The sequence below is a fragment of the Ranitomeya variabilis genome, chromosome 5 (assembly GCF_051348905.1).
Source record: "Ranitomeya variabilis isolate aRanVar5 chromosome 5, aRanVar5.hap1, whole genome shotgun sequence".
NCBI classification, from domain to species: Eukaryota; Metazoa; Chordata; class Amphibia; order Anura; family Dendrobatidae; genus Ranitomeya; species Ranitomeya variabilis.
The window spans coordinates 311,624,351-311,638,160 of NC_135236.1; the positions used below are offsets into that span (position 1 = coordinate 311,624,351).

General features: G+C 45.2%; 1 protein-coding gene across 1 annotated transcript in view; it reads left to right on the forward strand.

Moving 5' to 3' along the window:
* The first annotated feature begins 705 nt into the window (after positions 1 to 705).
* The window catches only part of ECHDC3 (enoyl-CoA hydratase domain containing 3), a 40,692-nt gene continuing 27,587 nt past the window's right edge, over positions 706 to 13,810 (forward strand). Inside the window, exons 1-3 of the mRNA XM_077264571.1 lie at positions 706 to 944; positions 6,587 to 6,708; positions 11,420 to 11,517. Of these exons, the coding sequence (XP_077120686.1) occupies positions 811 to 944; positions 6,587 to 6,708; positions 11,420 to 11,517 (354 nt within the window). The 5' untranslated portion in view covers positions 706 to 810. The remainder of the gene's footprint in view (positions 945 to 6,586; positions 6,709 to 11,419; positions 11,518 to 13,810) is intronic.

Below are 13,810 nucleotides of genomic sequence, written 5' to 3' on the forward strand. Positions count from 1 at the left end.
AAATTTTTGTGAAAGGAAAGTAAATGTTTATTTTTTCTTTCCAGATTCCAATAATTCCCGTGAAGCGCCTGAAAGGTTAATAAACTTAAATGTGGCTCTGAGCACCTTGAGGGGTGCAGTTTTCAGAATGGTGTCACTTTTGGGTATTTTCTGTCATAGTGGCCCCTCAAAGTCACTTCAAATGTGATGTGGCCCCTAAAAAAAATGGTTTCGTAAATTTTGTTGTAAAAATTAGAACTAGCTGGACAAGTTTTAACCCTTATAACTTTGTAACAAAAAAAAAAAGTTTCCAAAATTGTGCTGATGTAAAGTAGACATGTGGGAAATGTTATTTATTAACTATTTTGTGCAATATGACTCTCTGATTTAAGGGCATAAAAATTAAAAGTTTGAAAATTGTGAAATTTTTACCAAATTTCCGTGTTTTTTTTTCACAAACACAAGTCATTTCAAAGAAATGTTACCACTATCATCAAGCAGAATATGTCAGGAGAAAACAATCTCAGAATCACCGGGATCCATGGAAGTGGTCAGAATTGTAAAATTGGCCCGGTCAGTAAGGTGAAAACAGGCTTCTGCGTGAAGGGGTTAAGAAAAAAAAAGTCTGAAAAAAGTGAAGCAGCCTGTTTCAGCTGATCTCGTGTGATCCGTTTAATAATGGCCATTTGCAACAAATAGCTGTAGATTCTCAGCAGATCCCAGAGACTTGTGGTGGCAGAGAGACGCAGTACAGCTCCTCCGTGCTAGGGGGCAGCACTGTGCTCCGGCTCTGCTTCTGCCTCTAAAGTTGGGAGCTCGGAGCAGGCAGACATGTATTCCTGGCTGTGTCCTGCAGCTGTCCGGGCCCCAGCTCGGGCTGTGACTGCCCTCAGGAGCAGGCGGCTGGGCACAGTGCAGCAGGAGCCTGCCAGGCTCACCCAGTGCGTGCAGGACGCTGGCGTCAGGTATGGGGCTCAGGTGCTGCAGGAGAAACTTCTGTGACTGGAGAAGTCTGTGGCAATAGCTGCATGTAAGCAGGATTAGCACTGTTGTCAGTTGTCAGGGAGTCTCCAGACGCCTATTGTGCGCCGTGTAATGCTGTGATTATCTTATTAGGGCTAATGACAGCTGCTTCCTGCTCATCTGGGGTAATCCACAGTGACAGTGGCTTCATGTGTGAGTCAGGGGAGAGGGAGGAGCAGGAGGGCACTGTACAGGTGTGTGGTGTTACCATGCCTGGCGCACAGCATACACATGCCCACTATGGGTGCCCGCTTCTGTGTCATAGTGCATGGGCATACACATACCCACTGTGTGTGCCCGCTTCTGTGTCATAGTGCATGGGCATACACATACCCACTGTGTGCCTGCTTCTGTGACTTAGGGCACAGCATACACATACCCTATGTGTGCCCGTTTCTGTGGCTTAGTGCATGGCATACACATACCCACTGTGTGCCTGCTTCTGTGACTTAGGGCACAGCATACACATACCCTATGTGTGCCCGTTTCTGTGGCTTAGTGCATGGCATACACATACCCACTGTGTGCCTGCTTCTGTGACTTAGGGCACAGCATACACATACCCTATGGGTGCCCGCTTCTGTGGCTTAGTGCATGGCATACACATACCCACTATGTGTGCCCGCTTCTGTGACTTAGGGCACAGCATACACATACCCACTGTGTGCCTGCTTCTGTGACTTAGGGCACAGCATACACATACCCACTGTGTGCCTGCTTCTGTGACTTAGGGCACAGCATACACATACCCTATGGGTGCCCGCTTCTGTGGCTTAGTGCATGGCATACACATACCCACTATGTGTGCCCGCTTCTGTGACTTAGGGCACAGCATACAGATACCCACTATGTGTGCCCGCTTCTGTGACTTAGGGCACAGCATACAGATACCCACTATGTGTGCCTGCTTCTGTGGCCTAGTGCACAGCATACACATACCCACTATGTGTGCCCGCTTCTGTGACTTAGGGCACAGCATACACATACCCACTATGGGTGCCCGCTTCTGTGACTTAGGGCACAGCATACAGATACCCACTATGGGTGCCCGCTTCTGTGGCTTAGTGCATGGCATACACATACCCACTATGGGTGCCCGCTTCTGTGGCTTAGTGCACGGCATACACATACCCACTATGTGTGCCCGCTTCTGTGACTTAGTGCACGGCATACACATACCCACTATGTGTGCCCGCTTCTGTGACTTAGTGCACGGCATACACATACCCACTATGTGTGCCCGCTTCTGTGACTTAGTGCACGGCATACACATACCCACTGTGTGCCCGCTTCTGTGGATGAGTGCACGGCATACACATACCCACTATGTGTGCCCGCTTCTGTGACTTAGTGCACGGCATACACATACCCACTGTGTGCCCGCTTCTGTGACTTAGGGCACAGCATACACATACCCACTATGGGTGCCCGCTTCTGTGACTTAGGGCACAGCATACAGATACCCACTATGGGTGCCCGCTTCTGTGGCTTAGTGCATGGCATACACATACCCACTATGTGTGCCCGCTTCTGTGTGGATGAGTGCACGGCATACACATACCCACTATGTGTGCCCGCTTCTGTGACTTAGTGCACGGCATACACATACCCACTATGTGTGCCCGCTTCTGTGACTTAGTGCACGGCATACACATACCCACTGTGTGCCCGCTTCTGTGGATGAGTGCACGGCATACACATACCCACTATGTGTGCCCGCCTCTGTGACTTAGTGCACGGCATACACATACCCACTGTGTGCCCGCTTCTGTGGCTTAGTGCACGGCATACACATACCCACTATGTGTGCCCGCTTCTGTGGATGAGTGCACGGCATACACATACCCACTATGTGTGCCCGCTTCTGTGACTTAGTGCACGGCATACACATACCCACTATGTGTGCCCGCTTCTGTGGCCTAGTGCATGGCATACACATACCCACTATGTGTGCCCGCTTCTGTGACTTAGTGCACGGCATACACATACCCACTATGTGTGCCCGCTTCTGTGGCCTAGTGCACGGGCATACACATACCCACTATATGTGCCCGCTTCTGTGGCTTAGTGCACGGCATACACATACCCACTATGTGTGCCCGCTTCTGTGGCTTAGTGCATGGCAAACACATACCCACTATGTGTGCGTTCTTTAGTGGCTTACCTTCAGTAGATTAGTAATAAGTACACACACACCTACCCTCTATGTAACCACTTTGGTGGGTTAGTACTGAGTGCACATCACACACATACTCTCAGTGTAACTGCTTCAGTGGGAGTGCAGAGCATGCATATACCCTCTGTGTTACTGCTTTGGTGGGTTAGTACTGAGTACACAGCATACACATGCAGTTTAGTACTGAATTTCACTGTTCTATATTCATAAAAATCCTGCTGCAACTTCACTGTGAATTTCACCCTTTCTCATGTCCATTCTGGGACAACCCCATTAGTCGTGTCATATTATTAGGGTAATTGGGGGTCAGATGTACTATTAACATGGGCAAACAAATTTGCAGGGCTCTGGGCCAATGGCCAAGTGAGTATTCCATGGTCGCTGGACAGGAGCCCTGCAAACTTTTTCCTACCTATTGGCAGCTTCAGCTCCTCTTTTGACAGGCTGGAGTGGTGCTACGTCATGTCCGATAATGAAAGGAGGAGCTGGGGTTGCTGACAGGGAGGTGATTAACAGGGCTACCCGTCCACTGGTCCAGAGTACGTCCCATCATAAGAGAGCTAGATGGGAGCTGAAGGCATCGTCAGAGGAGGAACAATACATTTTCTCATTTGAAAACACGGATGATTTATTAAGAGCAGTATGGAGTCCCATAATAATTGAGGATACTCAGGTGGCACACTTGGTACAAGACAAAATGTTCGGAGGACTGAGAACACAGAGAAAGAGTGTTCTCAGTTAATGAACATATTAAAGCTATGATCCTGGAGGTATGGGAAGACTTGGAAAAAATAGTCATACCCAGAGATTTTAAGGCCCAGCTACCGTTTCACCTGGGAAAAATGACGGTTTGGGAAGAGATCCCAAAAATTGACATTCCTATGGCCAGAGTGGCAATACCCTTTGAGGATTCATCATGCCTTCATGATACCATGGATAAGAAGGCAGACAGGTTACTTAGAAGAAGCTAAGAGGCAGCACCTGCCATTATTAGGGCGAACATAGCCGCCACCTCAGTAGCCAGGTCCATGTGCCTTTGAATTGAGGAGTTAACTTAAAATCCAACACTCCTAGAGAAGTTATTCTGGAATCCCTTACCATGTTAAAAACAGGGACACAATACATGGCAGATGCGTTGGCGGGCAGAGAGGTTTGCGTCCAGAAGTAACGTTTTATCCAATTCAGCAAGACATGCTATCTGGCTAAAAACGTGGTTGGGGGACAGTCACTCTAAAAAATATTTTGTTCTGTCCTATTCTCAGGCACACATGTTTTTGGTCCTGTCTTAGATGAGATTCTGGAGAGGGCCTCTGATGACAAAGATTTCCCATGAGGAAAAATCCAATCGATATCATTCATTTTGTAGGCCCTGTCCATCCCAGAGACAGTATTTCAAGTCAAAGGGTAAGATGGGAAGGTGGAGTTGCCCCAAAGGGGGCAAGAGTAGAACCACCCAGTTCTCTTCAGGCCCACCAGGGACCTGAAGAGACCATTATGCCAAAGAAGTCGGGGAGGCTTTGGTTATTTCTAGAGGGTTGGGCAGGCCATCACAAAAAATCAGTGGATTCTGCAAACCATAGGGGAGGGTTACAGAATATATTCCCCCCCACCACCACCACACACACGCGCACGCACGTACGTATCACCTCACTAAGCCTCAGTCCCTCTCTCAAAAAGACTTTGGGCAGATATCAGGGACCTACTAGAATCTGGAGCAGTCAGTACAGTACCCATCTCAGAGGTAGGACAGGGCCATTGTTCTTCCATTTTCTCCATAAAAAAGTAGTGTGGAATATGCAAAAAAAGGGGATATGAGATGGTTTACTGTATGTAAACCATGTCTCATATCATGTCGGGTTTGTGAAGGAGAGAGCAAAAGCCGGCAATTGAATTAGCGGCTTTTATGCTATCTAGCGCTGCATTAAATATAAATATACATATATAGGTGTCTCACTGACATATATATATGTATATACACACATTCTATGTGCATATATCTACTCTATTCTAACCTGTCAGTGTGATTTTACTGTACACGGCGCTGAATTGCCGGCTTTTCAAAGGACACTGGTGCGTAAAAATCGGACAGCAATACGGATGTCATACTGATGTCATACGGATGATGCGATTAAAAATCGCATTGCACTCGCATGACACTCGCATGACAATCGCATACGTTACATCCGTTTTTTCGGTCCAGATTACGGACCGATTTGTCTCTCGCCAGTGGAAATGAGCCCTAAATTGCACATCTGCAAGTTCCTGTCAGTGCTCCAACTTCCATCTCACAGGCAGCCAGTACTGCAATACAGCAGAGCCACAACAAATGTGTTTGTAAGGAGATAAAGTTCAGTTCTACTGTTCTGTGTTAGTTACGTGTCACAAAATGATCTCTGGAGGCAGATTCTTATGCAGATATCGGTTTTGCCCATAGCCTTGAACTGCTTTTTTTACGTATAAAGAAAAAGTGAATTTCTCTGGAATAAAACATTGGATTGCAGATCTGGACAATTTCGAAGGGATGATCCTACTGAAAGATTCCCTTTAAGGGCTTGTGCACACGCTGCGGATTCCATTACGGAATTTTCTGCAGCGGATTTGATAAAAACCGCTGCGGTTTTTACTGCGGATTTATCACGGTTTCTATTGCGGTTTCCTCTGCGGGTTTTCACTTGCAGATTTCTATTGGAGCAGGTGTAAACCCGCAGCGGAATCTGCACAAAGAATTGACATGCTGCGGAATATAAACCGCTGCGTTTCTGCGTGTTTTTTTCCGCAGCATGTGCACTGCGGATTTCGTTTGCCATAGGTTTACATTGTACTGTAAACTCATGGGAAACAGCTGCGGACCCGCAGCTGCGGAAACGCTGCGGTTCCGCAGCGTGTGCACATACCCTAAAGGGTAAAGAAGTTTTCTGAGATTGTTAGAAAATTAACAAAATGGAGGAGATATCTAGCCTCAGTTTACCCTGCTAAAGTAAAAATGTTCCTGTCTACCCACCCCAAAATACCTCTTCAAACAATCACAGCCTCAATGTGAAAACAAGCTGTCCTAATTACGGTATATAACTTTTTTGATCAGTGGTGGTCCGGAAAAGATGCAGGCTCAACGCCGGATAGCGCATCAAAGGAAAATACACGACTTATGATGTACCTATATGTCATAAAGGGGTTAAGATCACTCAAATAGTTTAAAGATGAAATTCTGCTTATAGATTAGCTTAATGGCACTGAACTTCAGTACAAGACACAGCTTTATAAATCAAAATAGTACTGCTGACTGATAGGAATACCTAGTGTTAGACCACCCAATAATCACACACTGACAACCAATTGTATTAGTCGCTTACCATAATTGCAAAGTGCCGTAGAACTTGTTCGTTATAACTATCACCTATTTCTGTACAGGAAAATAACACTGAATAATCCTCAGAAGAGAAATGCCCTGTCACTTGCTATGCTTCAATCACTCGAGAAAGACATCTTACATGAAGTTGATGACAAAGATTTGAGGGTCATTGTGATTGCAGGTATTCCCAGAGTTACAATCTGTAGTCATACATTCTCTTTTATATGAATAATTCACGCACGTCATGATCTAATACTCCCAAGTATGTTAACAATTGAAAAAAATGACCATTAGTAGGTAAGAGTAGGTAACATACAGTCATGGCCAAAAGTATTGACACCCCTGCAATTCAGTTAGATAATACTCAGTTTCTTCCTGAAAATGATTGCAAACACAAATTCTCTGGTATGATTATCTTCATTTAATTTGTCTTAAATGAAAAAAACACAAAAAGAATTGTTCTAAAGTCAAATTGGATATAATTCCACACCAAACATAAAAAAGGGGGTGGACAAAAGTATTGGCACTGTTCGAAAAATCATGTGATGCTTCTCTAATTTGTGTAATTAACAGCACCTGTAACTTACCTGTGGCACCTAACAGGTGTTGGCAATAAATAAATCACACTTGCAGCCAGTTGACATGGATTAAAGTTGACTCAACCTCTGTCCTGTGTCCTTGTGTGTACCACATGGAGCATGGAGAAAAGAAAGAAGACCAAAGAACTGTCTGAGGACTTGAGAAACCAAATTGTGAGGAAGCATGAGCAATCTCAAGGCTACAAGTCCATCTCCAAAGACCTGAATGTTCCTGTGTCTACCGTGCGCAGTGTCATCAAGAAGTGTAAAGCCCATGGCACTGTGGCTAACCTCCCTAGATGTGGACGGAAAAGAAAAATTGACAAGAGATTTCAACGCAAGATTGTGCGGATGTTGGATAAAGAACCTCGACTAACATCCAAACAAGTTCAAGCTGCCCTGCAGTCCGAGGGTACAACAGTGTCAACCCGTACTATCTGTCGGCGTCTGAATGAAAAGGGACTGTATGGTAGGAGACCCAGGAAGACCCCACTTCTTACCCCGAGACATGAAAAAGCCAGGCTGGAGTTTGCCAAAACTTACCTGAAAAAGCCTAAAACGTTTTGGAAGAATGTTCTCTGGTCAGATGAGACAATAGTAGAGCTTTTTGGGCAAAGGCATCAACATAGAGTTTACAGGAAAAAAAAAGAGGCATTCAAAGAAAAGAACACGGTCCCTAAAGTCAAACATGGCGGAGGTTCCCTGATGTTTTGGGGTTGCTTTGCTGCCTCTGGCACTGGACTGACCGTGTGCATGGCATTATGAAGTCTGAAGACTACCAACAAATTTTGCAGCATAATGTAGGGCCCAGTGTGAGAAAGCTGGGTCTCCCTCAGAGGTCATGGGTCTTCCAGCAGGACAATGACCATGACAATGACACACTTCAAAAAGCACTAGAAAATGGTTTGAGAGAAAGCACTGGAGACTTCTAAGGTGGCCAGCAATGAGCCCAGACCTGAATCCCATAGAACACCTGTGGAGAGATCTAAAAATGGCAGTTTGGAGAAGGCACCCTTCAAATATCAGGGACCTGGAGCAGTTTGCCAAAGAAGAATGGTCTAAAATTCCAGCAGAGCATTGTAAGAAACTCATTGATGGTTACCGGAAGCGGTTAGTCGCAGTTATTTTGGCTAAAGGTTGTGCAACCAAGTATTAAGCTGAGGGTGCCAATACTTTTGTCTGGCCCATTTTTGGAGTTTTGTGTGAAATGATCAATGTTTTGCTTTTTGCTTCATTCTCTATTGTGTTTTTTAATTTAAGACAAATTAAATGAAGATAATAATACCAAAGAATTTGTGTTTGCAATCATTTTCAGGAAGAAACTGAGTATTATCTAACAGAATTGCAGGGGTGTGAATACTTTTGGCCATGACTGTACGTGCATTTAACAGCAACTCAAAGCTAGGTTGTAGTCTTTTCATTCATTTATTCATAATCAAGGTTTTATTTATTAGTTGCCTTCAACTTTATTCAAATTGGCCAAATAATCTGTGTGTACAGATCTTTTGATTTGGCTGTAGTTAAATGTAAAGAGTCGCCATAACTGCGTCATTTGTGATCAGGTAGTGCGTAGCACATGGGCATCATCCGGCCTGATCATAAAACATGGCACAAATAACTGTGGCTGACCATCACACCTCACATGGATTTCACCACCCAACTATTTATATGCACATTTAGCGCTTTCAAAGACAAATCCAGCAAACCTTCAAATGGCCAGTCCGTTCCTCCATTACAAAGAAATCAATTGATTTGAAAAATAGTAGATCTGAAGCCTCTGTCACTCCAGCTCAGCACCGCCTCCTCCTGCATGACTGGCAGCCTCTATGTGTGACTTCAGGCAAAAGAGTCTTCAGGCGAGCAGGAGGAGGCCGGGAATAGAGCTGGAGTGACAAAGGCTTCAGATCTACAATCACTCTGCAGCCTCATTTGCAGATTAATTAAGTGTTAATTTCTTAGTAACAGAGAAACGGACTGCCCATGTAAAGCTACTGCTGGACTTGTCTTTGAAATAGCTACATACCATTTAAATATTGTGGAGCATGAAATCCTGCTGACAGAATCCCTTCAAAGTTAGTTCTTAATTGTAACCCATAATGTTAAAAAAAAATTTAGTCAAAAATGTTTACTACATTGCAGAAAATGCATAAAAAAGCAGAACTATTGTTATGCATTACAAAAATTCTCCCTTAAAAAAAATAACAATTTGGTCAATAAATAAATTATATGCATGCCAAAACATTGCGACATACAACAAAAACAAACCCACATTCAGCTGCAACAAAAAAATAAAAAAGTTTTGGCCCTTAGCTTGGTCCCTGAAATCCAAAACAGGCCGATCCTCATAAGGGTACTCCAGTGTCAGACATTTAGAATGTTTGAGATAGCACATTCCTTTTAAAGATGTATTCCTATCAACATTTTTAATGATTTAGTTTAAAAAATAAATAAATAACTTTTTTTTATGTTAAAAGAGGGGTGGGCAAATTTTCTCAAATGGCCACATGAGAGACATAGACTGTTGTGGAGGCCAAACCATTAGGCTGAAACTAATTCTGCTTACCATTAAAGGGAGCCTGCCACCAGAGAAAAACGCTATTCACCTGCAGATAAGGTGTTAATCCCTTGGCAGCGTTCGGGTTTTTAGAGTTTTTTTTCTCGTGACAGGTTCCCTTTTAACATATTAATTACAATTATTATTTTATATTAAAGAAGCACTACCATGATGTTTTTATCCTTTTAATATATTGCAGTCATCATATTGTATAGCACTGTGTACTTACAATTGCTCATTTTGCCTTTCTACCCAGCATGCAATAGGATGCTGGGAATGGGCACGCCGAGTGCAGCATGCGCTGGGAATGGGCACGCTTCTCTGATAGGCATTAGATACACGGCACTGTGGCATGTATCACTATATCTGCTATGTCAGCATAAAGCCTCTTTCAGATGTCTCAATGAGGCTTACACTGAGGTAGCAAAGCTCAGTCAGAGCTCAGCAGTGTGATAATTACACTGCTGAGCTCTGGATACTGCAGTGACAGCAGCGGTGAGCGGAAGCCTAAAAATGCACTAATAATTGCATGCTATCGTGCTGTTCTCACTGCTGGAAGAAGTCAGTCTGCTCACCTCTGCGGGAACTCTGCAGTGGGAACTTTTCCAGCAATAAGAACAGCACTGCAGCCTGATTGTAGTTCAGTGTCAGGCTGCTGATCACCTCTGTGATACTTAGCACATCATGGACCCCTCCGCTCAGTGTTCGCCACATCTTTGCACCTCCTGTCGCCACTCACGCTTAATATGGTGAACGGTGCCAGGGGAAAATGTAGCTACAATGAAAAGGTGCCTGGCTCCCCCCACAGCTGTGACCTTCATAGCCCAGGGGGCATGCTGAGCTAGAGCCAGCCATAGTGTATGAAATTAGGTCGGACACGGACCGCAGACTCCTATGCCCAAGGGCTGTCCTATTTGATGTAAGTGTCGTGTTCAGACACTTACACACCAGCAAAAGAAAATGGCAGCCCCCAGTACCTGCAGAAAAAAAATACTGTATTTTCTGGCTTATAAGACTACTTTTTAACCCCTGAAAATCTTCTTAAAAGTCGGGGGTCGTCTTATACGCCGGGTGCCGTCTTGTACGCCGAGTGCAGACACCAATGTGTATATGGTGGGTGGGGGGGAGTGGTCCCGATGACGAAGAGGGGGCGTCTCACAGGAAAGTGTGAGTGGAGTATCCCCCATTACCTTATTGTAGCTGCAGCATGGGGTCTCTGTGCTGGGGAGAGGCGGCAGCTGCTGCTCCTCTTTGTGCCGCATGGGTGCTGTGCTGTGGGGCGGTGGCCGCCGCCGCTCCCCAGCACCCCACACTGCAGCTACAATGAGGTAGTGGGGGATACTCCACTCACACTTTCCTGTGAGATGCCCCCTCTTCGTCATCAGGACCACTCCCCCCCCAAAAGGCACATTAGTCACCGGCCCTATAAGACGACATACGGCATATAAGAAGACCCCCGACTTTTAAGAAGATTTTATATTTTAACTGGAAAAGTTGGGGGGTCGTCTTATACGCCCAGTCGTCTTATATGCCGGAAAATACGGTAATTATTTTTAATACTAAATGAAATGTACTGTATTATCAGTTTTAATAGTTGATTATATAATCAATAGTTAATCCAAACATTAAAATCGCAGCACATTCCCTTCAAGGGGTTATTGTTGCTCTTCCCTAAATTACTATTATTTCTGCTTCTTTCTTTAACTCACAGATATTCTAACAAAGTATCACTGTTTTTCCTTTTACTGTTTTCTTTCCAGCAAATGGACCTGTATTTTCATCTGGCCACAATCTAAAAGAATTTACAGTCACTCATGGCAAAGCGTATCATGCCGATGTATTTAATGCCTGTGTTAAGGTCAGTGTCTTGCAAAGTAAAACGCACCATAATATATTCATTAAATCATGTCCTGACAAAGTCCAGTGTTGGCGAACGTTGAGGTTCTTGTGCGCCCCTTTTCCTTTTTTCTTTTACTACTGACACGCTATGTCTTAAGGTACAGTATACTGTATGTGGCTTTTACTGCTGCATATACATATAGTTTGAGCTTAGCCACAAATGAGTCCTATGTTATCTTGGGCATCCCTTAGGATCATATTACTATGGGATTTGTCCTTAGCACATTTTTTGGCTTACTTTGAGGCTTTCGTGCACCCATATTGTGCATACTATTGGTTACCTACCTGAATATCTATTCCCTCACAATGTTATTCCATATTTGGTTTACTATGTATGTCTCTGAAATTATTCATATTTATTTGATCATAACAAAGGGAGATGTTGGGGTTTTTTTGCCTCTGTGGTCTAATTATAGACTAGTGTACCTAGATTTTCCGACTTCTCTTTTAGGCTACTTTCAGACATAGCGCATTTTTGAGCGCTATTTTGCGGGCGCTTTTCAAAAATGCGCAATGTCATTTTCGTCTGCCGGCAAAGTGAATGAGAAATTCACTTTGCCGTTCAGACACACCGCAAAAAAACGCGGCGCTTTTGTCTGCAAACACGCCGGCGTAAAAAGAATTGACATGTCAATTCTTTACGCAGCGGCGTGTCTGCGTATCCCCCTAGGGCCCCATATTAACGTGCACACACAGCGCCTTTGTCCTGGGTGTCGGCGTCTTTGTACGGAGGGGTTGACACCCAGGACCGGACGTGACGTCGGACAGGAAGAGGGAAGCCCCGCCCCCCAGTGAAGCAGCATGGAGTGTGTGAGTGTGTGTGTGTGTGTGTGTGTAGCGTGTGTAGCGACGCTGCAGCGATAGAGACAACGATGCCGATCGCTGCAGCGTCGCTGTTTGATCGCTTGAGAGCTGTCACACAGACCGCTCTCCAGCGACCAACGATGCCGAGGCCCCCGGGTAACCAGGGTAAACATCGGGTTGCTAAGCGCAGGGCCGCGCTTAGTAACCCGATGTTTACCCTGGTTACCAGCGTAAAAGTAAAAAAAACAAACAGTACATACTCACCTGCGCGTCCCCCAGCCTCTGCTTCCTGACACTGACTGAGCGCCGGCCTTAACAGCACAGCGGTGACGTCACCGCTCTGCTTTCACTTTCAGTTTAGGGCCGGCGCTCAGTCACTTTGATACGTGGCACTTTGATACGTGGCACGTGGCACTGAAATATGTGGCACTGAAATATGTGGCACGTGGCACTTTGATACGTGGCACTTTGATACGTGGCACTTTGATACGTGGCACTTTGATACGTGGCACTTTGATATGTGGCACGTGGCACTTTGATACGTGGCACGTGGCACTTTGATACGTGGCACTGAAATACGTGGCACTGAAATACGTGATACGTGGCACTTAAATACGTGGCACGTGGCACTTAAATACGTGGCACGTGGCACTGAAATACGTGGCATGTGGCACTGAAATACGTGGCACTGAAATACGTGGCACTGAAATACGTGGCACTGAAATACGTGGCACTGAAATACGTGAAACGTGGCACTTAAATACGTGGCACGTGGCACTGAAATACGTGGCACTGAAATACGTGGCACTGAAATACGTGGCACTGAAATACGTGGCACTGAAATACGTGAAACGTGGCACTTAAATACGTGGCAAGTGGCACTGAAATACGTGGCATGTGGCACTGAAATACGTGGCACTGAAATACGTGGCACTGAAATACGTGGCACTGAAATACGTGAAACGTGGCACTTAAATACGTGGCACGTGGCACTGAAATACGTGGCACGTGGCACTGAAATACGTGGCACTGAAATACGTGGCACTGAAATACGTGGCACTGAAATACGTGGCACTGAAATACGTGGCACTTAAATACGTGGCACGTGACACTTAAATACGTGGCACGTGGCACTGAAATACGTGGCACGTGGCACTGAAATACGTGGCACGTGGCACTGAAATACGTGGCACTGAAATACGTGGCACTGAAATACGTGGCACTGAAATACGTGGCACTTAAATACGTGGCACTTAAATACGTGGCACTTAAATACGTGGCACTTAAATACGTGGCACTTAAATACGTGGCACTTAAATACGTGGCACTTAGGCTATGTTCACATTTGCGTTGTGCGCCGCATGCGTCCTTTTTTTGATTGATTTTGGACGCAGCAAAAATGCAACTTGCTGCGTCCTCTGCGGCCGGATGCGTGCGCTGCAGTGACG